The 22,020-nt window shown below is 36.0% G+C and overlaps 1 protein-coding gene across 3 annotated transcripts in view; it reads right to left on the bottom strand.

Moving 5' to 3' along the window:
* ATG7 (autophagy related 7) overlaps positions 1–22,020 on the bottom strand; it is a 257,079-nt gene that overhangs the window by 229,650 nt on the left and 5,409 nt on the right. For 2 of the 3 annotated variants that reach the window (XM_012543600.3, XM_031955275.1), the window contains exons 2-6: positions 13,532–13,724; positions 12,047–12,101; positions 6,269–6,386; positions 4,487–4,564; positions 111–227 (exon numbers count right to left, since the gene is read on the bottom strand). In XM_012543600.3, coding sequence (XP_012399054.1) covers positions 111–227; positions 4,487–4,564; positions 6,269–6,386; positions 12,047–12,101; positions 13,532–13,709 — 546 coding nt within the window. In that variant the 5' untranslated portion in view covers positions 13,710–13,724. Of the gene's footprint in view, positions 1–110; positions 228–4,486; positions 4,565–6,268; positions 6,387–12,046; positions 12,102–13,531; positions 13,725–15,192; positions 15,273–22,020 lie in introns of those variants that run through there. The other variant, XM_023498187.2, reaches the window with a different exon arrangement.

Below are 22,020 nucleotides of genomic sequence, written 5' to 3'. Positions count from 1 at the left end.
TCACTTAGAAATGTACCTGTTTTCCCCTTGTCTTTTGAATCCAAAGAATACAGAATGTACAATAATAGCTCACACCACATTTACCTTTTTGTTCTGTTTTGTTTTGTTACCTGACTAGGAGAAAACTTTTGATCCAAACGTATTGGCTCCTGAAGAAGGGGTATACCCTCTGGAAGGCAGAGAGCAGGATAGCAAAACCAGTAGTAGAAGTAATATTTCTTTAGATCCTAGAGAAATAGAAGAACGTAGGACATTAATAACATGGTTGTTATACTGGCAATTTAACTTCTCAAAGCTACTTTTTTTAAGGACTGGAAAAGAAATATAAAGAATGCATAAGTTTTGTCAAAGTTTATCCATTCTGAACAAACTTTATATCAGAATTCAAATCTTCCATGATTTCACTTTAACTTTACGATGATCCTAGGAGATAGATGCTATTAATATTTCCATTTTACTAGTGAGAAAACTGAGGCAGACAAATTAAATGCTTTGCCATGGTTCACACAGCTAAGAAAACATCAGGGGCCAGGTCTGAACTTGGGTCTTCCTGATTCTAGGTCTAGTACTCTATCTACTGCAGCTAGACTCTAAAACCCAAAAATTAACACTGTCACTTCTATATAAACTAATAATGACCTGTGAAGTGCTTTATAAGTGAAACCATATTACTGGGCATTTCCTTTGCGATCTTTCATAACTAAAATTCCTTTATTTTAATTCCAAGGTGTTAAGAACTCTGTTTCCTCCAAGAACTGTGCATTTAAGAGTGTGTGTGTGTGTGAGAGAGAGAGAGAGAGAGAAATAGAGAGAGGGGGTGGGAGAAAGAGAGGAAGGGAAGGAGAAGGGGAAAGAGAGAGAGAAAGAGAGAGAGAGAGAGAGAGAGAGAGAGAGAGAGAGAGAGAGAGAGATTGATTCTTTAATAGAATATAAGCTCCTGGAGAGTAAAAAGAGTTTCATTTTTGGGTCCCCAGCACCTAGCACAGTATCTGAGACACCAGTGAATGAGACAAAAAGTGGACTTGCCTTATCCTAAATTCTACTACAGTGTAATATTTTATATAAAGCTTCTTGCATAGGTAGGCTACAAAATGAAAACTACAATGAAAATTTTGTTTCAAAAAAATGAAATTCCCTTCGTTGAGACCTATAATGTGAACATGAGCACTAGAATCAGAAAACCCAAGTTTAAGTCATGGCTCTTCTGCTTAATAACTCAATCCAGCTCTCTGAAATCCAATGGTCTCTTCCTCTAAGGCTAACTGCTGTTATATCAAAGCAAATTCTTCTCAAGACAAAATTATTTTTAATCTTATTTATATTTTATTTTTAACCAATTTTCAAAATTCTTTTTTCTTCAAATTTTGAGCAACAAATTTTCTTTTTCCCTCCTTCTCTTCCCCCTCATTGAGAAAGCAAGCAATCTTATGCATTTAATATACAAATTATAAATTATTATAATATCATTTACCTTATATCATTTACCTAATATCATTTACCTTATAATATCATTTACATTATATATCAATATAATTTAATATTTTTTTTAGCTTAGACTCATGTAGCAGTATTATCATGCTGGTACTTAGCAACTGTTGTATCAAAACTATGATAATGTCTTCTACATGTGAAAATCTCTGAGGGATTTTCAATATTCACCCTAGAATACTTAAAAGTTACTAACTAAAGCAGGTCATGTGCTTCACATGAGGAAAAAAAAAAAGTGTGGCTATATTTCCCATCTGAAGAAAGGTTAAAATTTTAAGACCAGGGATTTCATAATGTCCTGGGATCCTCATCTGATCACCTTCAAAAATCACAAGGATTGAATTTTCTAACATTTTGTCCCATATATCCTCTCCCTCCCTCAGTTACACTAAACATCTAAACAGGAACTAATGCCAAAAAATGTTAACTTAGGGTAATAACAATTAAAATTACATTGAAAGATACTTGAGGAAAAAAAAACCAGAAAAAAAAATCTTTACTGAGAAATGTTTCAGAACCCTCCAGGTTCACCTCCAGATGAATTTAATTCAATTTGACAAACATTTATCTTCTATCAAATAAGTGTATAGAATATGCTAGGAGCTAAAAAAAAGCTTAAATAAGACAATGGCTGTGGTTCTGTAGAACTTAAAAGTCTAGGAAGGGGATATGTCCCATGCACAAATAACTACAATACAAAACAAGATAAGACACCTAGACTATCTCAAAAGATCTTGGAGAACTTCCTCACTCTAAGCCTAAGTGTTCTCATCAGTAACAAGGGGTTAGACTAGAATATGTCTAAGATTCTTTCCCATTCCAATTCCTATGATCTTAGTGTAAGGTTATTTGAGGCGGGGATGAAGAGGGAGGTGTTACAAGACTTACTTCCAGGCCCTATTTCCTTTACAATTCTTAATTTCCTAGGGATACCTGTCTCTTCTCCTTCTATGAATAATTTTATCATTGTTTAGCCTCTTCCAGCGACTCAAATGTATCTACTTCTCTGGGCATTAATATTCCAAGATTTTCTTTCTTTTGGTGTAGTTGCTTTCATATCTTTTGCATTTTGGAAAATTATTTTCCAAATTTTCTTCATGGTAATTGCTGCCAAATTTTATATGATCCTAACTATGGAATTCTTTCTTTCAGGCTATGTTATTTCTGGAAATTTTCAACTTGGGGTTTCCTTCAATTTTTATTTTGTTCTCTGGTTCTAATAGATCTGGACAGTTTTCTTTCACAGTTTATTTAAATACAATAATTAGATTTTTTTTGTTTGGTCATGATTTTCAAGGAGTCCAGTGAGCCTTAAGTGATCTTTATTCAACATGGCTCTTCATTTTCTTCTCTATTTTTTTCAATCTTTTGATTTTGTTCGAATATTTCCTGTTGCCACTTGGAATCACTGAGTTCTATCTGCTCTATTCTAAATTTTAAGAATTAGATTTTCTCTCTTTTGATATAAATTACTTATTTCTCTTCCAATTCTTTCCACTAGTGAGTGCTCTTTCTTCCATTTTTGTTTCACTTTTAATCTCTTGCTTCATTTCATCCAGAGATCCTTGGAGATCTTGAAGCCAAGTCATTGGTTAGTTCCTGAGGTTCTGATGGTATTTGTAGAGCTACTGTCTTCTTGTGAGTGTGCTTCTTGGGCATCTCTTGACCCAGAGTATTTCTTTACTCCATTAAGCATTTTCTAAGACTCCATTTCTTGTTTGGGACTTGGAGCTGGGTCCAAGCTTCACTTCCTCCAAAACTCTTGGATGGAATGGTCAGACCTTGAGGAGCCTTGACCTTTATTTCCAAGACACCTGCAATTGGTTTCCAACTCTCTTTGTATATCTGCCTATAAAATCCTGGCAGTTTCAAACACTGTTGGAGAATCCTGTCAGGATGTGACAGCCTTTAAATGTCCCTGGATCCTTCTAGGTCGGAGCCTTCACCAAGGCTACACCATAACAGGACAGCAGTGTCCCAGACTTAAGGAGAGTCAGCAACATGGTTGCTCTGAATCCGCAGAACCTTAAAGCAGGCTCACAATGGCCGAGTTCAGCTGCAGTCTACTGAAACTCTACCACATAAAGCCAGAAAACCCAAACCTGGATCAGAAACTTGTAGCGTTCAAATCAGGAAGGCAGTGACCAAATCTCTTCCTGAATCACAGGAAGCTTTGGGAGTAATGAAAACCCGAAGGCCTCCAGACTAAGAGCTGGCAAAAAGCAGCAGAAAAATATACAAGGACAGAAGCACAGACCAGACATCCTCCACACTAGCCCAACACTATAGAAATCCAAAGTCAAGAAAAATGAGCAAACCAGCACAGGTCCACAACTTCCCAAAAATGTATAATGTCAGGGACAAGACTGTGTTGTTGAAGAGTTAACTGACTTATCCAGGGTCAAGTAGTCAGAATGCATGAGAGGCAGAACTTGAATCCAGGTTTTCCTAATCTACAGCGAATTCTCTATTTACTACATCACTTATTCATTTACATCAATATTTATTTCTCTCTTAAAAGAAAAGTATCATTAATGTTACTAGACTGGATAATTTGCCATCCAAATGCACATCTAAGAACTATTTCTTACTGATTTCACCTGGATCCAAATGTTCAAAAGAGAAGAACAAGAGAAGATTTTCTTGGAAGTATGATTTTTCTTGATCCAGCAAGTCTCTGATCACAGATAAAACCCAAGGGAAAGAGTCTCTTTTGGCTCATATCACATAAGATCACCCAAGTACGAAGTAGTGATTTCTTGGTCACCCACCAACTCCAACTCCATAAAAGTGACTAAATAAAAGGAAATTGGCAAAATTCATCTTCTGACTCCTCCAGCTCACCTAGGCAAGAGTTTGCCATCAGTGAGGAGAACTAGCAAGGGCAGACATGCCTCAGTCCTAAAGTTTCAGCTGTGTCAAATCAGATTGTCCATCTCTGAAAATGTGGCTAACAGCCTTGTGCGTCCCCAAAGTATAAGGAAATACATTTACTTACAGAAAATGTCAACAGCAGAAACTTGTTAAGGAGCACAGGGTTTTCCAGAGCAGCACCAGATTTAATTGATTCCCAAATCTGCGGTAAGAAAGGAAAGGGTTAAGGCAAGGAAGAAGCAAAGATCTCTGATCACTCAGCTCTTAAGTCCAACACAAAACTAAGTTATACAAGAGCAAGCTGAGATGGGGGCTTGCCCAGGCAACTACAACTCAGCAGTTGCTCTGCTTTGCAAGGAATTGTCTTAAAAGTCACAAACATTTGTAATTAAGTACCAACTAAAGCAAAGGGAAAAGGGGAGAGGGTGGATGGGGATAGACAGACAGAAACCATTCCCAATTTTTGGAGGAACTGGGGGCAACAGCATCAAAGACGGCAAAAATCTTGGAGAAACAAATGGCCAGGCCCTAACATTCCACTGAGTCCCACCTTGACCATAAGGCAAGTTGGAGAGGTCTGCCATCTGCCTGTTACCTTAGTCCAACTCCAAAGTTGGACCCTCCTGATCTAGGTCACCTGCTCTGGTACAATAATCTATTCAATATTGGAGTTACCCTGGGACAGAAATAACCTAGTTATACTTAGATTTAAGGCTAAGTAATAACTTAAATATACCTCCCCCTTTATAATAAGAAAAGCCCAGGACTCAACAGATGTCTACCCTGATCATTGGCAAGATCTAGAAATGTACTATATTCTGTTAGAGTACAGAGTAGGACATACATGGATTCAGTAGAATAGTGGGCAGATGTAAATTACTTTTCTCTCTCTGCTGAATCCAGTTAAATTTGTGTAAATCAAATGCTTATATGATATAACTCCATTATATAGTATATATATATACCTTTCCCAACTCAGAAGAGAAACAAACATCCAACAGAAAAAAAAAGATGCTATTTCTTTATTTGGAGAAAATTCCTGAGTTAATAAAATATGTTTCCATCTGTTTTGCACTAAGTGGATTTATCAAGTTTTCTTAGAAAACTTCTTAAGTGCAAAGAATAGGAACAACTCTTTCTTAAGGGAAATACAGCTCACTCCCTTTCAGAGACACATAAGACAAAGTCTAAATCTAACCAGATCTAGAATCCAAGTGTCTTAGATATTGGTCCAAGATCCCAACAAGGATCTCAACTTGTAGAAGAACAAATCTCACTGAACAACTCCCTTCCCCTCAATGTCCAGAAGACCCAAGGGTAAACATGAGAGTCCTTGTGGTCAGACAGCTTTCTCTTCTACCCCCCCACCAACCCATCATACACTATAGTTGAGGCTAGAAAAATAACAAAAGAATAATGCAACAAAATAAAAACAGCAAATACTACCTGAATGTCTACTATGACAAAGCAGTGGACTAGGTTAGGCAGAACTTTGCACCACATCTCACAGTTCAATAAAATGCAGGCTAAAGAAATGCTTTCACACCAGCTCTGAAGTCAGAAGGACCTGAGTTTAAATCTGATCCCAGACACTTATTACTTAACACTTCTTGGCTGGGTGACCCTGGGCAAGTCACTTAACCCTAATTGCCTCAGCAAAAAGAAATAAAAATAAAGAAATGCTTTCAGAAAATATGACACATGGGGCAGCTAGATGGAGCAGTGGACAGAGCATCAGTCCTGAAGTCAGAAAGACTTGAGTTAAAATCTGGTCTCAGACACTTTTCTAGCTCTGTGACTCTGGGCAAGTCACCTAACCCCAATTGCCTCAGCAAAAATAATAATAATAATAATAATAATACAGAAAGTATGACACACATTCTCCTATTTCTCCTTTATATCTGACCTCTTGTGCTGCTTTTTCCAAAAGTAACTTCTTATCTGAAGTTTTGAAGGATTCGAGAGTGTTGGTGTTAAATAAGGTTCCGATGGCTGGACAGCAATGGGCTGGGGTAGGAGCATTTCTAGGGAAGAGACAAAATGGTTACTACACAGGATTGTCATTCATAGTAAACAAATATATAAAGCATTATGAATAATATTTTATAAGCAAACCCTAGGATATGAAGAAGAATACAGTTGCAAAACTTCACATCAATATAACTATTCATATTTCAACAATATTTTCAGGTGTCCAAAAGGGTTTCCTTATAATAATCCTGTGATATAAGCATTTCGTTCATTTTTTAATGAAAGCTCTAAGTCAAGGTTCTCAACCTTTTTTGTTTCATCGAACCCTTCAGTGAAACCTACACAGACACATTCTCTAAAATTTATTAAATAAATGAAGGAAATACTAAATTTTAGTTAGAGGCAAATGAAAATAAAGATGCATCTTTTTCCCAACCAGGTTTATCAAACCCGTGAAATCTATCCACAGATTTCTAAAGGGCCAAGGATCCATGCTTTCTCAGCGCAGGGACATGACCACAGGGTTAATGAGGCAAGCCCGATTCAACCTCAGGTTTCCAGACTCTAAAGATCAGTCCTCTATTCACTACTCTGTGTTGCCTCTCATGCCCTATTATGATGTTTAAAAAAATGTATTCTTTAGACAATGTACAAGAATCTCTGCTTTGAGAGGAGCTAGTGCCCTCCCTCCATTCATCATGCTCATGCCCACCTAAATGCGTCTACTTATGTTTCCCCATTCATCTTCCTTAAATATTATCTTTCTCCACTTTCTAACTATCCCTATTGACTACCTTTACCCTAGCTTCAAGTCTTCTCTCTAGTCCAAATCTCATTCTCATCCCCTTCTGAACTCCAAAAGCAGTAACTGTTTTAATTGTATAATTGAACACTTTATTATTTGCCGCCTTATGAGCTTCTTTAAAGGGTTTCATAGATATTAGCCTGGTCATGCTATTTCAGGAATTATTATGTCATATACAACTTTTATATTCCTATTCCCAACACAATGTGGAGCACAGAATTGTTGCTGATTAAAAATCTTCCGAATGATTCAAATCAGCAAGAAGTATGCAGCATCTGACCATTATATATATATATATATATATATATATATATATATATGTGTGTGTGTGTGTGTGTGTGTGTGCATGACATAATGCCACAGGTCCTTACAAAAGCTTCCTTTACAGATCTCCCAGGCTCAAGAGGACAATAAAAAGGAAGGATAGTATGAGTATTGGTAAACTGATCCAAAATTCCTTAGAAATAGAGAAGCTAGTAAGTGAAAACTTCCTCATTCTCACTCTTCTTATCATACTGATAAGGAATAAGATGGAAGTATTGTCATCATATGCTAGGGAATACATCAGGCACCCCAAAGATATCTAAAAATAGAGAAGATATGGTCCCTACCCCAAATTTTTCTTCAAAATACTCCAGTTCAATGAGCTCTCTAAACTTCTAATATAAGCATTATTTTTTTCAAATAGTTCTGTGTGTATTATATTGTAAATTTCTCCAGGAGAAGGTATTAGGTGATACATTCATTCAATTTTGTGCAGTCCCTGAAGGAGATGTATAGCTTGAATAAGTCATGGTTTCTGCCCTTATGAAACTTAAAGGGTAGAAAGTAAATAAGACACAAACAGATGATTAGAAAATACCCTACTACATAAAAGCATTCAAGAAACAGATGCGAAATAGAGTGGTTTAAAGTCTGAGAAAAAAGACAATTACAACCAAGAAGATCAAGGTAGGCTTCAGGAAGAAGTGGCATTTGGGCTGAATTTTAAACCATAGGCCAGATTGCAACTGAAGACCTACGAGAGAGTTCTCTCTACTACATTTTATTCTACATATTATTTTTCTTTTGCAAACCCCACAATATTGAGGACAGAGAAAACAAATCATTGGAATCATGGAATGTTGGAGTTGGAAGGGCTTGCAGGAGTCAGCTAGTCCAACCTTTTGAATGGTTAAATTAAGAACATTTAGAAAGCCAGTGCTCATGAAAATCTATACAAATTCAGATTTTCACAGTGTCCTGATATCTAAAAGCAGCTCAAAAGAATCAACAGAGTTCAAAAAAGTTTGGGAATACCTCTGGCTACTGTTAACAAGTAGTTCTCTACAAATGGCCTCTTAAAAAAAAGTATTATCTATGGGAGTCCATCAGTAACCATGGGAATGGCTAGATGGAAGGAGTTGTTTGTCTAGGAAGCTCTAAGCACTTTCCGTGACTCTTTCATTAATCCTAGAAATACCCTCAAAGGAAGGAAAGATGTTTTAGAGAGAGAGATAGAAAGGTACTGATGAAACTGAGGTTTCAGAGAAAAATTAAGTGACAGAATATGTGGCATAATCAGGGTTGGAAGCTGGAGTGCCCATCCCAGTGACCAGCACTGTTAGGTAATCATTATGGGGGATGGTAAGGAAGTCTAAGACACGACCTATACTTTTAAGAAACTGAGAGGCATTGCCGCTGTTGTAGCTATGGTCATCCTCATTGATTTGGGACACTATCAAGGAACAAGTTGAGATGTAATATACAAGAATGCTTTCTAGCTTATTAAACCTTTATCCTTTAAGTACCAAGGCTTACTGCTATCATTCTGAATAAAAATCTTACTAAAAAGTAGCTTAGACTTCTTTGTCTTTTGAAACAAGATGAATGGAACATAATTTATTCTCAGTGCCTCAGAGTCACTACTAACACCAATTATAACATAAAATATTATGATAATCCTAAGAAGGATTATTAACATTTGTAGCATGACTTTATAACTACATGGTACTAGATTGCTACATTTCATATTTCCCTCTTCTCCTTTCTTATCAAGCCAATCACTTCTTAATGGTGCCAAAATACTTACTTCTATAGTTTCTTTCCAAATTATGGCTTCTGATCTGCTCTTGACTAAGAAGGATAACTTAGGCTTTTAGTTTTGCATTTAAAATAAAAATGTATATTTTGAGTGCAAATGTAGGGAAGCTCTCACATGTGTGAGAGGCATAAGGGTTACTGAAAGGATTCTAGCTCCTCAGGGTTTTGTTCTGGGTTTTTTGTGGTTTTTGGTTTTTTGGGGATTTTTTGTTTGTTTGTTTTCTCATCTATGTTTCAGAGACTTAAGGCTGCCAGGGAAATAACTTTCAGATAAATGAGATGTTACTTTAAAATTCATGAAAAACCCACCAGGGCACATTACAAAATTCTAGGGCTCCCCTTCATCAATCTCCCTGACTACAACTACTTGGGAAGCTCAAGGGATGGAAACAGATCACTTGGCTAGGTTTAAACAAAACTTTTTGACTTATTCTTTCCTAAAATCATTGCTTAACAGTAAGTAAGTTATGAAAGGAAAATAAGTTTCTGATAAAATGAAATTAAAAAACAAAACAAAACACAAACTTCAATACTAGCTTCTAAATGAAAGGAGCTAGGCCAGATTTAATTTAGATAAGTATTTACTACACTTCATGTTCTAGGTTTTGACCATCATGTAATGACAGTCTATTCCTATTTATAAATCTGCAGGCTGCTCCTCAATGTATCTTAATTATTATAAAAATAAATTAATCATGAATCCTTGCTTGACAAAGGACAGATTACTGGAATTTAATATTCTAAGAAATTAATAATAGAATAAGAAGTTTGTAAAATCCTGGAAGGCAACAAAGGATACAAACATATGTTTAAAGATATTAATGATGACAAATACCCCCTTAGATTTAGTTATGTTACTAAATTTTGCAACTTGATTGGGGAAAAAAAAAAGAATAAAATTTATGATTTTTGTAGAGGGAAAAAAAAAGTAGAGATTTCCTTTGGAACTATTTAACTGAGGACCTAAGCTCAAAAACTGTTTTATTAGTTACTAGGGTCAAGTAGATGTTCATGAACAATCTCTAACTACCTCTCCCAATAAACTTCGTAGGCCAGTCTCTGCTTAGACACTAAAAAAACAAAGTGAAAAAGGATTCTCTCAGTCACTGATAGAAACTTAAATTCTTAAATTAAACTTCTTAAATGGTTCAAATCTATTGCCTCTACTTTTTCTCCATCTATTCTCTCCTAAAGCCGTGGCAATCTAGCTTCCACTGATACCCATTCCAAAGACTCCTACATATTCAAAAAGTGGTTACCAGTAGCTTCCAAACTACAAATTTCCATGTCTTTTCCCATGTCTCATCCTCCCTACAATGACTAAACTATATAATCCTGGTAGCCTGGTAATACTTTCTGACTTCCTGAGCTGCTCCTGATTCTGTCTGCTACTCTCTGATCCCTCTTTAAAAATTTTGCTCTTCCAGTTTTATAATCTTTCTCAGAGACCTAATTAATCTACTCCATAACCATGGGCTCAATTATTATTTTTAACCTCAACATGGACAATCTCTAACAACTGCATTTATGGCCCTCAACTTCCAGTCTACAGCCTCTTCTGGACATTTCTATCTGAATATCCCCTCCAACTAAATATGTCTACAAGTAAATTTCTCATCTTGCTCTCAAAATCATTTCTGCCCCTTAAATTTCCCATTTCTGCTCATGATAATACCATTCCTCCAAGTAGTCAGGTTTGGAACTTAAGTCCCTGGCTTCTCCCTGTGATCACAAACCCACTCTTTTCTAACCACTTGCCTGGAGTAATGGCCTAATTCATTCTCAGTCTCAAAGGGAAACTGATAGAAAGGACACTAGATATAGATCCAGGACACATGGGTTTAAATCCTGGCCAGGTTATTTGCTGCTCTGTGATGTTAAGAATGTGTCTTTCCTCTCTAAGATTCTTCTCATCAATAAAACAGGCACAATAATACTTGTACTACTTTTCTCATAAAGTTGTTCTGAGGAAGGTATTTGGTAAAAAACAAATCTGTTCTTATTCTCTTTTTTCTCTAATTCATTCTTTATAGCATATTAATGGACAAATCTCCAAAAAATTCCATTTTCATCACATCATTCTCTAGCTCAAAATTTTTCAATAAAGCTCTTTCATTAGGTATCTGATGTCCTTTTTCTTTTGACTTTTCTTCAACTGGACCCATTTGAATTGGTTTTCTGACCCTTGCTCTCAATATATTTTGGCCTAGACTGTCTCCATTCGTGCTTAAGTTATTCCCTGTCTGAAATGCCTTTCCCCTTCCTTCTCCCCGCCTCTCTAGGTTCTGTCTCTCTTACAGAGTCTGGGGCAATGCCCTTCTCCTGTATGAAGCATTTCTTAATCCTCTCAGTTCAGACTGATTCCTCCCCTCTGTTGAATTCATAATTCTTATTGGTTCTGTCTTGCTTTGTGACATTTCTCATGCTGTTATTTTGAAATGCTATTTAACTTTTTCTTCAGGCCCTATCTCCGCAACTAACCAATAAGTTCCAGGAAGACAGAAACCAAGTGCAATATTTCGGCATCCATACCACATAGCTGATGATCAATCAATTTTGAATGCTAGTTGTATTCTTAAAATACAAGTATAAAAACCCAACTGAGAGGAAAGTCCCATTTAAAATTTTAAATACATTTGTATATTGATTAAGTAATTACCATGTCTTAGAATCTTGAGAGTTTCTAGTAGACAAGTGTAAAGTCCCAAAGGCCCAGCTTATAAGGGGCTGAGCACTTTCTTATATGGCCCACCTCCCATAATGACACACTTCATATTATCAAAGGCAAACCATATTCCTCAATTCAGATCTTGACCAAATACTCACATATCAAAAGCACTGAACTCCAAAGTCAAACGTGCTGGCAAGCCAGCCGAATCACCTAGACAAAAACAAAAACAAATCAGTAAATAGGCACTCATACAAGTGAGCTTGTAGGCAATCCTGCTCTTTTTGCCAAATGAGATAATAGTGGTAGTATTTAACCCAGTGCCTAGCACATAGTAGGTAATACAAAAATGGTTATTCCCTCCATCCACCCCTCTTTAAAGGAGTCAGGACTACATTGTTAACCCTGATTGTTCATCAGAAGGACTGAGAAGGTAGTACAGAGAATTCACAGATAGATAAAACCAAGCAATGACATTTTTAAAAAAATCAACAATCACATTGTTGGTGGAATTGTGAATACATCCAGCCATTCTGGAGAGTGTTTTGGAACTATGCTCAAAAAGTTATCAAAATGTACATACCCTTTGACCCAGCAATGTTACTACTGGGCTTATATCCCAAAGAGATTTTAAAGAAGGGAAAGGGACCTGTATGTACAAGAATGTTTGTGGCAGCCCTGTTTGTAGTGGCCAGAAACTGGAAACTGAGTAGATGCCCATCAACTGGAGAATGGCTGAATAAATTATGGTATATGAGTATTATGGAATATTATTGTTCGGTAAGAAATGACCAGCAGGATGATTTCAGAAAGGCCTGGAGAGACTTAGATGGACTGATGTTGAGTGAAATGAGCAGGACCAGGAGGTCATTATATACTTCAACAACAATACTATATGATGATCAATTCTGGTGGACGTGGCTCTCTTCAACAGTAAGATGAACCAAATCAGTTCCATTTGTTCAATAATGAATAGAATCAGCTACACCCAGCGAAAGAACACTGAGAAATGAGTGTGAACCACTACATAGCATTTCCATTCCCTCTGTTTTTGTCTGCTTGCATTTTTGTTTTCCTTCTCAAATTAATTTTGCCTTATTTCTAAGTCTGATTTTTCTTGTGCAGCAAAATAACTGTATGAATAGGTATACATATATTGTATTTAACATATACTTTATCATATTTAACATGTATTGGTCTACCTGCCATCTGGGGAGGGGGTGGGAGGAAGGAAGGGAAAAGATGGATCAGAAGGTTTTGCAAGGATCAATGCTGAAAAATTATCCATGCATATATCTTGTAAATAAAAAGCTTAAAAAAATTAACTAATTAAAAAATAATAATTTAAAAAAGAAAACTGCCCATGCAAATCCATTGACCCTTACTTAGTAAGAATAAATGATCTGCTTATAATTGTAACAGTAAAATTATTTAAAAAAAAAAACCAACTATCTCTTTTCTACCTTTAAGAAGAAATGCTTTACTTTTCTTTTATATTTTGTGGGAGACATGAAAATAAGTTTTATCAAAAAAATAGAGCACAAGAAGAGAAACTGATAATAAACTAGAAAGTTAATTCAAACATAAAATTTAACTATATACTTGGAGGAAAGCAAGTCATGATGCATTTTAGGATAGCCTACCATTATAATAATAACCCTTAATATCCTTTGGTGCCTCATCCAGGCGATACTCATTAAGCTTCTTCTGGGTCAATTCATGCCAGAATCCCGCATCCAAGGCACTACTAAATGGAGCAAACTGCAACTTGGAGAGTCCGGAGCCCAGCGAACGACAAATCTCACCAGTAGCTGTTGCCATTCTTTATTCATAGATCTGTATTTGAGCAGTACAGACAAAAAACAAAAACAATCCCTATGACAAACAGCCTCAGAATTGTACTTGATCAACCCCAATTAAAAAAAAATCAAATTTGTAATGAAAACAACCAATCAATAAGCATTTATAAGAGGAAGCATGGTATTATGGGAAGAACCACAAGATTTGAAGTCAGAAGACCTGGCATCAGATACTGACTCTGTTCCTTAGTGTCTATGCAACTTTAAGAAATGTCTTAACTTTTCTTGATCCAAGTTTCCCTATCTGTAAAATAAGGGGCTTGGACATCATGTTCCAAGGTCTGTCATATTTTGATTAATATAGTTGAATGTAATTAGTTTCCTTTATAAGCCCATGTATTTTATTTTATGCATTTGAATATATTTTTCTAGAAAGATGTCCAATGGACCTCATCAGATGGCCCAAGGGGCCCATAACACACAAAAAAGTTAATACCTCCTGGACTAGGTGATCTCTAAGGAGTTTCCCAGTTCTATGTCCCCATACAGGAGGCACAGTTTGTACCAACCATTGAGTTGGCAGTGCTAAGGACATAAATACAAAAATAAGCCCATCCTTATTCTAAAGGATTATACTTGGAGAATGTTCCTTTTCATCACAAGGAACAGATTAAAATAGACTATGAGCTCCAATTGGTCTAGATGCATGAAATTTTTGTCTATCCCAGAATGAGATTCCAGTTTTCAAGCTAATACATTCTCTTGCTCTTCTCACTTTTCTAATACTACCTACATACCCTTCTCTGTAGTCATAAAATATTTACTTTATGTCTAAGTACTTTAGACACCTAAAAACAAAACAGTATGTAGAGTATATAAATGTAATTATTTCTAGAAGATGAGGGATTTAGCACACACATGACTTCACTAAGAAAATAAAATGACAAAATAGTTAATAATAATAATAGCTAGTATTTATAAAGTACCTACAATGTGCCAGGCACTATGCTAAACACTTTACAAATATTATCTCATTTGCTCCTCACAACAACCTTAGCAGGTAGGTGTTATTATACTCTGCTTATTTTTACAACTGAGGAAATAGAGCCAAACATACATTGAGAGACCCCAGGATCTCCTAACTCTAGGCCTAGCTCTCTGTCCAATAGACATAGAACTGTCCCAAAGCCCTTGGGGATAATTACTGCTAATGTTTTTAAATCTAAATAATAAGGAAATAGAAATTATAGAAGGAGGAGAGGGAAGGAGGGAAGGAAGGAGAGAGGGAGAAAAGAAGGAAAGAAGGGAGGGACAAAAGGGACATATCTAAATTCCTTCTCACCGGAGATAATCAGCATCCTCTCCCACCACCACCCTCCAACACAAATCCAAATTCCCAACTAATAGTAATAAATTTTTCATTTATTTGATAACTTCTGATCATTAAATTTTGGTGCTGAAAAGTAAAACAAAACAAAACAAACAAAAAACAAAAAAACACTTACTGCTCAACACAATACTACAGCTGGGAAGGATATGAATTAAGGGAACCACTTAGAGGACGCTGCTTCCATAATAAGAAAATGACTTACATAAGTGAGATTTTTTAATAAACGTCTGAAACACATGACCCTTGAGAAATTTTAAACAGGATAAGGCCATTTCACAAGAGAATGTGCTCAGTGGCTGAAATCAATGGCTAACTCTCTCCCACTTCTCCAAAATTCACTAGATCTGAGGTGGTCGGAAGGCCTTGAGTACTGATGAAACTATGCAATAAATGCCTGGACATTATGAATATAGATATATTAACCCAAAGTCCATCTGTATCATTCAAGAATATGTGTGTATCTATCTATATCTATGTATAGATATAGATATGTAGAAATATGAGTGTGTGTAACTCACTGGCACACGGTACAAGTCAGGCTATAGGTGCTCTCTACTCTCAATAACCTCACTTAGGTTAATTTTAAAAGAGATAAGACAGAGACCACTAACAATATAAGCACTTCAAAGGCTTGTGACCTCTCCACTAGTCAACTAGCTACCATTTGTTGAGTGCCAACCATGTGCCACACAGTGTCAGGCAGTGAGGAGAAAAAAAATCAAAGCAGTCTCTGCTTTGAAGGAGCTTCCCTTGCAAAGGGAGAAGTAGAAACCAAATAAAGACGAGGCAATGAAGAGGTGGAGGGAAGGGAAGGTCAAGAAAGATTTCCAGCATTAAGCATATGGCTTTTGAACTAAGCTTTGAGGGAAATCAGATTCTAAGCAACCAAAGTAAGGGTGGAGCATACTTTGGATATGGGAAACAGCTAGGACAAGATGTGGAGATGCAGAGTTGCACATAAGGAACAGCAAGATGGCCAATGTAAATGCATAAAGGGGAGTAAGTAACAAGGCCAAACTAAAGACTTGAAACAGGATCCTAAAAGTCTTAGAGCAGTTTTAAGCCACTAAGGGTTAAAGATCTTGAAGACAACTAGGAAGCCATCAAAGTTTCTAGAGTAGGGAGTAATATGGTCACACACAGGCCTTAGGAAAATAACTTTAACACCTGTATGGACAATGGCCTGGAATAAAGAGACCTGAACCTATTGTAATAGTCCAGGTGAGAGGTGATAAGGGTCTGAAGTAGGCTGGTAGCAATGTGGGTGGAAAAATGAGTGGATATTTAGAGTATTGGGAAGGCACAGATTGCAAGTGTGTGCGTAAGAGAGATGAGGCAGAGAAAACATGAAGCCTGTGAATTTAGAAGATGTAGAGCAGTGGGATGTTGACAAAAATAGGAAAGCTGGGGAAAGAATTAGCTTCAGGGAGAAAACAGCAAGTTCTGCTTTAGATGTAGAATGTTATCTGCCAGGGAAACATCCAGTTTGAAATATTCATTAGGAAGTTAGGGAAGCAGGACTCAGGCTGAGGAGAGAGACCTGGACTGGAAATGTAGATATGGGAGTTTTCTGGAGAGGGCTGATCATTAAACACAAGTAAGCAAAGGAGGACATCAAGAAAGAGTGGAGAGGGAACAAGAGGAGGAAGTGCAAATAGCAATTATAATAGCTTGGTTCCAGGAGACTGGCACCCAAGGGAAACAGATTATGAGAACTTGGAATCTTAGTAAATAGCCTTAAGCAGAGCTAAAAAATTCAACATTGTGGCCAACATAGACAATGTTATTTAAGCTGGTTCTCAGACAATGGACTGTCCACCACCCGGCCCACTTGTTGTCATTCAGTCGATTTAGTCATGTCTTTTGTGACTCTGACAAGAGTAAATTCTATGTGACCTGAGTGAGCCCTGTAAAAATTATGTAAAATCACAAAGAAAGATCTCCTTTGATCTACAAACCCAAATGGTCTTGCATCCTCTCAGAGCAAGATAAGCTTTCTTGGGGGAAGTTACGACTCCAGGTAAGATTTCATATTTACTTGAGACTTCCCTTAGACTCATACATAAATGGGTCTTCAGAAAATTACTTTTTGCAGATCACTTCTCCTTTAAGAATGATATGCCCACCAAGCAAATCCCTCTTAGGTATCTCTTTAACAATAAAGCCTTTTTACCATAGCCTCTAGGTTTAAGGAATTCCTCCGCTCAAAACTCCCCCTTTGGAGAAAAGGAACCCCAATCATTCCTGCCTAACCTCTTCATCAAACTCTCATCCCTCATCAACCCCATGGGCCATACTGTCTCCGATTGGGTCACAGATCCATAGGCAAATGGGTGTTAAATTACTTGCCCAAGGTCACATAGCTAGAAAGTTTCTGAGGCTGGATTTGAATCCAGATCTCCCTGACTGAGTGCAGCACTCTCCACCAAACCACTTTACCTAGTCCATATTAAAATTTTATTCCAGCTTGGTAAAGACCTGCTAGAATTTGAATTCTATTATCATCTCTGTGCCACAATGGGGCATCAAAACACATGAATGGAGGAACAACACAAATATGAATAGTTAAGATTAAATGTTTTATTGTATATCATTATTATTAAAAATGATTAAATAGACATGTGCATTAGAGTGCTTGTGCTACAGAAAATAAAAAATTAAAGGTGAGTTATGAGTCACAAGGAAGGTAAGAAGACTTATAAGTAGGAATTTGGTTAAATTTGAGGAAATATATATAATGACCATACTATGTTATGCCCTGTCCAGAGAATTGAAGGCATATCCTGCAATAACAGTTAACAAATTGTAATATATTATCCTAGTCCATAATCAACCCATACCTATTCACTTGGTCCAAACTTCAGATAAAAATGAAAATATTATTCTTTTGTAGAAGTAAATCCTAACTCTATATATAAGGGTTGCCTTTTATAGTCTTATCAGCAAGTGAGTGGTAAAAAAGTGAAAAAGTTAAGACTATTAATAAATTCCCTTGTTCCTTAGAAAAATAGTCCTTCACTAATACATTGTTGATGGAACTGTGAATACATCCAACCATTCTGGAGAGCAATTTGGAACTATGTTCAAAAAGTTATCAAACTGTGCATACCCTTTGATCCAGCAGTGTTACTACTGGGCTTATATCCCAAAGAGATCATAAAGAAGGGAAAGGGACCTGTATGTGCACGAATGTTTGTGGCAGCCCTCTTTGTAGTGGATGGAAACTGGAAACTGAGTGGATGCCCATCAGTGGGGGAATGGCTGAATAAATTGTGGCATATGAATATTATGGAATATTATTGTTCTGTAAGAAATGACCAACAAGACGATTTCAGAAAGGCCTGGAGAGACTTACACCGAACTGATGCTGAGTAAAACGAGCAGGGCCAAGAGATCATTATATACTTCAACAACAATACTATATGATGACCAATTCTGATGGACTTGGCCATCCTCAGCAATAAGATCAACCAAATCATTTCCAATGGAGCAGTAATGAACTGAACCAGCTACGCCCAGTGAAAGAACTCTGGGAGATGACTAAAAACCATTACATTGAATTCCCAATTCCTATATTTTTGCCCACCTGCATTTTTGATTTCCTTCACAGGCTAATGGTACAACATTTCAGAGTCTGATTCTTTTTTGTACAGCAAAATAACGGTTTGGTCATGTATACTTATTGTGTATCTAATTTATATTTTAATATATGTAACATCTACTGGTCATCCTGCCATCTGGGGGAGGGGGTAGGGGGAAAGAGGGGAAAAATTGTAACAAGAGGTTTGGCAATTGTCAATGCTGTAAAGTTACCCATACATATAACCTGTAAATAAAAGGCTATTAATTAAAAATAAAATAAAAAAAAAATAAAAAAAGAAAAATAGTCCTTTTTGGCTTATTACATAAACTGATACTGGGTGAAGTGAGTAGAACCAAAAGAACATTGCACTAAGCAACAAGATTATGTGATGATCAACTGTGATGGACTTGGTTCTTTCTAATAATGAGGTGATTCAGGCTAATTCTAATAGACTTGGGATGAAAAGAGCCATTGCACCCAGAAAGCAGACTATAAAGACTGAATGTGGATCAAAGTATAGTATTTCTTTGTTGTTGTTTGCTTGTTTTTTTTTTTTTACCTTTCTTGGGTTTCTTCCCCTTTGGTATGATTTTTTTTGCACAGCATAATGAATATGAAAATGTTTAGAAGAATTGAACATGTTTAACCCATAATGAATTTCTTGAGGGAAAGAAAAAAAATTATTTTTTTAAATTAAAGCTTTTTATTTTCAAAACATATGCATAGATAATTTTCAACACTCACCTTTGCAAAACCTTGTGTTCCAATCTTTTCTCTTTCCCTCCCACCATCCTCTCCCCAGATGGCAAGTAATCCAATATATGTTAAAACATGTGCAATTTTTCTATACCCATTTCCACAATTATGGTGCTCAAGAAAAATCAGATAAAAAAGGGGAAAAATTGAGAAAGAAAACAAAATGCAAGCAAACAATATAAAGAGTGAAAATACTATGTTTTGATCCTCATTTAGTCCCCATAGTCTTCTTTCTGGATGCAGATGGCTCTCTCCATCACAAGTCTATTGGAACTGGCCTGAATCATCTCCTTGTTGAAAAGAGCCACATCCATCAAAATTGATCATCATATAATCTTGCTTTTGCTGTGTAAAATATTCTCCTGGTTGTACTCACTTCACTTATCATTGCATCTAAGTCTCTCCAGACCTCTCTAAAATCATCCTGCTGATTATTTCTTACAGAACAATAGTATCCCATAACATTCATATGCCATAACTTATTCAGCCATTCTCCAATTCATGGGCATCCACTGTTTCCAGGTTCTTGCCATTACAAAAGGGACTGCTACAAACATTTTTTGCACACATAGGTCCTCTTCCCTTGTTCAATGATCTCTTTGGGATACAAGTCCAGTAGAAACACTTTTTAATCCAAGTTTGATAGCCCATTGGGCATAGTTTCAAATTGCTTTCCAGAATGGTTGGATTAGTTCACAACTCCATCAACAATGTAACAGTGTCCTAGTTTTCCCACATCTCCTCTAACATTCATCAGTATCTTTTCCTGGCATCTTAGCTAATCTGAGAGTTGTGTAGTGGTACTTTAGAGTTGTCTTAATTTGGATTTCTCTGATTAATGATTTAGAGCATTTTTTCATATGACTATAAATGGTTTTAATTTCTTCATCTGAAAATTGTTCATATCCTCTGATCATTTATCAATTGGAGAATGGCTTGAATTCTTATAAATTTGAATCAATTTTCTACATATTTTAGAAATGAGACCTTTATGAGAACACTTGGATATAAAATTTCCCCCCAATTTGTTTCCCTTCTAATTTTATCTGTATTGATTTTGTTTGTACCAAAAAAAAAAAAAATTTACTATGATCAAAATTATCCTTTGCATTCTATGCTGTACTCTAGTTCTTTTTTGGTTACAAATTCCTTCCTTCTCCATAGATCTGAGAGGTAGACTATCCTTTGTTCTTCTAATTTGCTTATAACTATGTCTAAAGCATGAATTCATTTCAATCTTATCTTGGTGTAGGGTGTTAGGTGTGGGTCAATGTCTAGTTTCTGCCATACTAATTTCCAATTTTTCCAACAACTTTTGCCAAATAGTGAGTTCTTATCCCAGAAGCGGGGGTCTTTGGGTTTATCAAAGCTATATTACTATAGTCATTGACTATTGTGTCTTGTAAACCCAACCCATTCCACTGATCAAGTACTTAATTTCTTAGTAAATACCAAAAGGTTTTGATGACCACTGGTTTATAATATAGTTTTAGGTCTGGTACAACTAGGCCACCTTCATTTGCTTTTTTTTTTTTTTTTTTTCATTAATTTCCTTGAAATTCTTGACTTTTTGTTCTTCCAGATGAACTTTGTTATTATGTAAAATAATTTCTTGGGCATTTGACTGGTGTGGGATTAAGTAGATTAATCTAGGTAGTCTGTCATTTTTACTTGGCCTATCCATGAACATTTGATATTTTTCCAACTGATTAGATCTTATTTTATTTGTGTGGAAAGTATTTTGTAATTGTGTTAATATAGTTTGTGACTTTGCCTAAACAGGTAGATTCCCAAATATTTTATATTATCTACAGTTATCTTGAATGAAATTTCTCTGAGAATAATTTAGAATACAAGGCTTTGCTAAGGTAAATGTTGAGAGCGGTCTTTGAATGTATTTGAAAAAATAAAATACTATTTTTTAAAAACAGCCCCTTCTAAAGAAATGATTGTGTCTGAATACAGATTGAAGCATACTTTTCTTTTTAAACTTTATTTTTCTTGAGGGTTTTTTTGGAGGAGAGGGAAAATTTATGTTTTCTTTTACATAACTTATGGAAATATTTTGCATAACTTCATATGTGCCTTTTTATAAAGAGGAGTGGGGATGAGGAAGAAGGTAGAATATATGGAATTCAAAGTTTAAAAAACATATGTAAAAAAAGACTGTTTTACATGTAACTAAAAATATTAAATAAGCAGAATAGCCTTTTCTTTCTCTTGCCTCTTCTTCTATAACTATATAAAGGTTTGATAACATTTTCTTTGGGGACTGTAATATTTAGCAGGCCTAGGGAGAAGGTAGCAGATAACTAAAGTATTTAGAATAGAATTTCTGGGTATCACTTAAATTCAAGAATCCTATTAACCAAGGTAGAAGATTCAAAGTTAGGATGCATTTATGCCAGAAAAATGAGATACTCTACAGATGATGGCTTTTAAAGGAACCAAAGCAAATGCTGAAGAAAACCAAGAACCATAGATTCTTGTTTATGGATTATCTACAACAGCCTAAGAAAACCCCATTTGTAAGTTCAAGATTTATCTTACCATAGTTTTAACTTTTCCTAAGACTCCCTGTAGGCCACATCACCAAAATAAAGC

Source organism: Sarcophilus harrisii, chromosome 1, assembly GCF_902635505.1.
Source record: "Sarcophilus harrisii chromosome 1, mSarHar1.11, whole genome shotgun sequence".
NCBI lineage: Eukaryota > Metazoa > Chordata > Mammalia > Dasyuromorphia > Dasyuridae > Sarcophilus > Sarcophilus harrisii.
The sequence above is the reverse complement of the archived record's forward strand: the minus strand, read 5'-3'. Positions and strand labels throughout refer to the sequence as shown.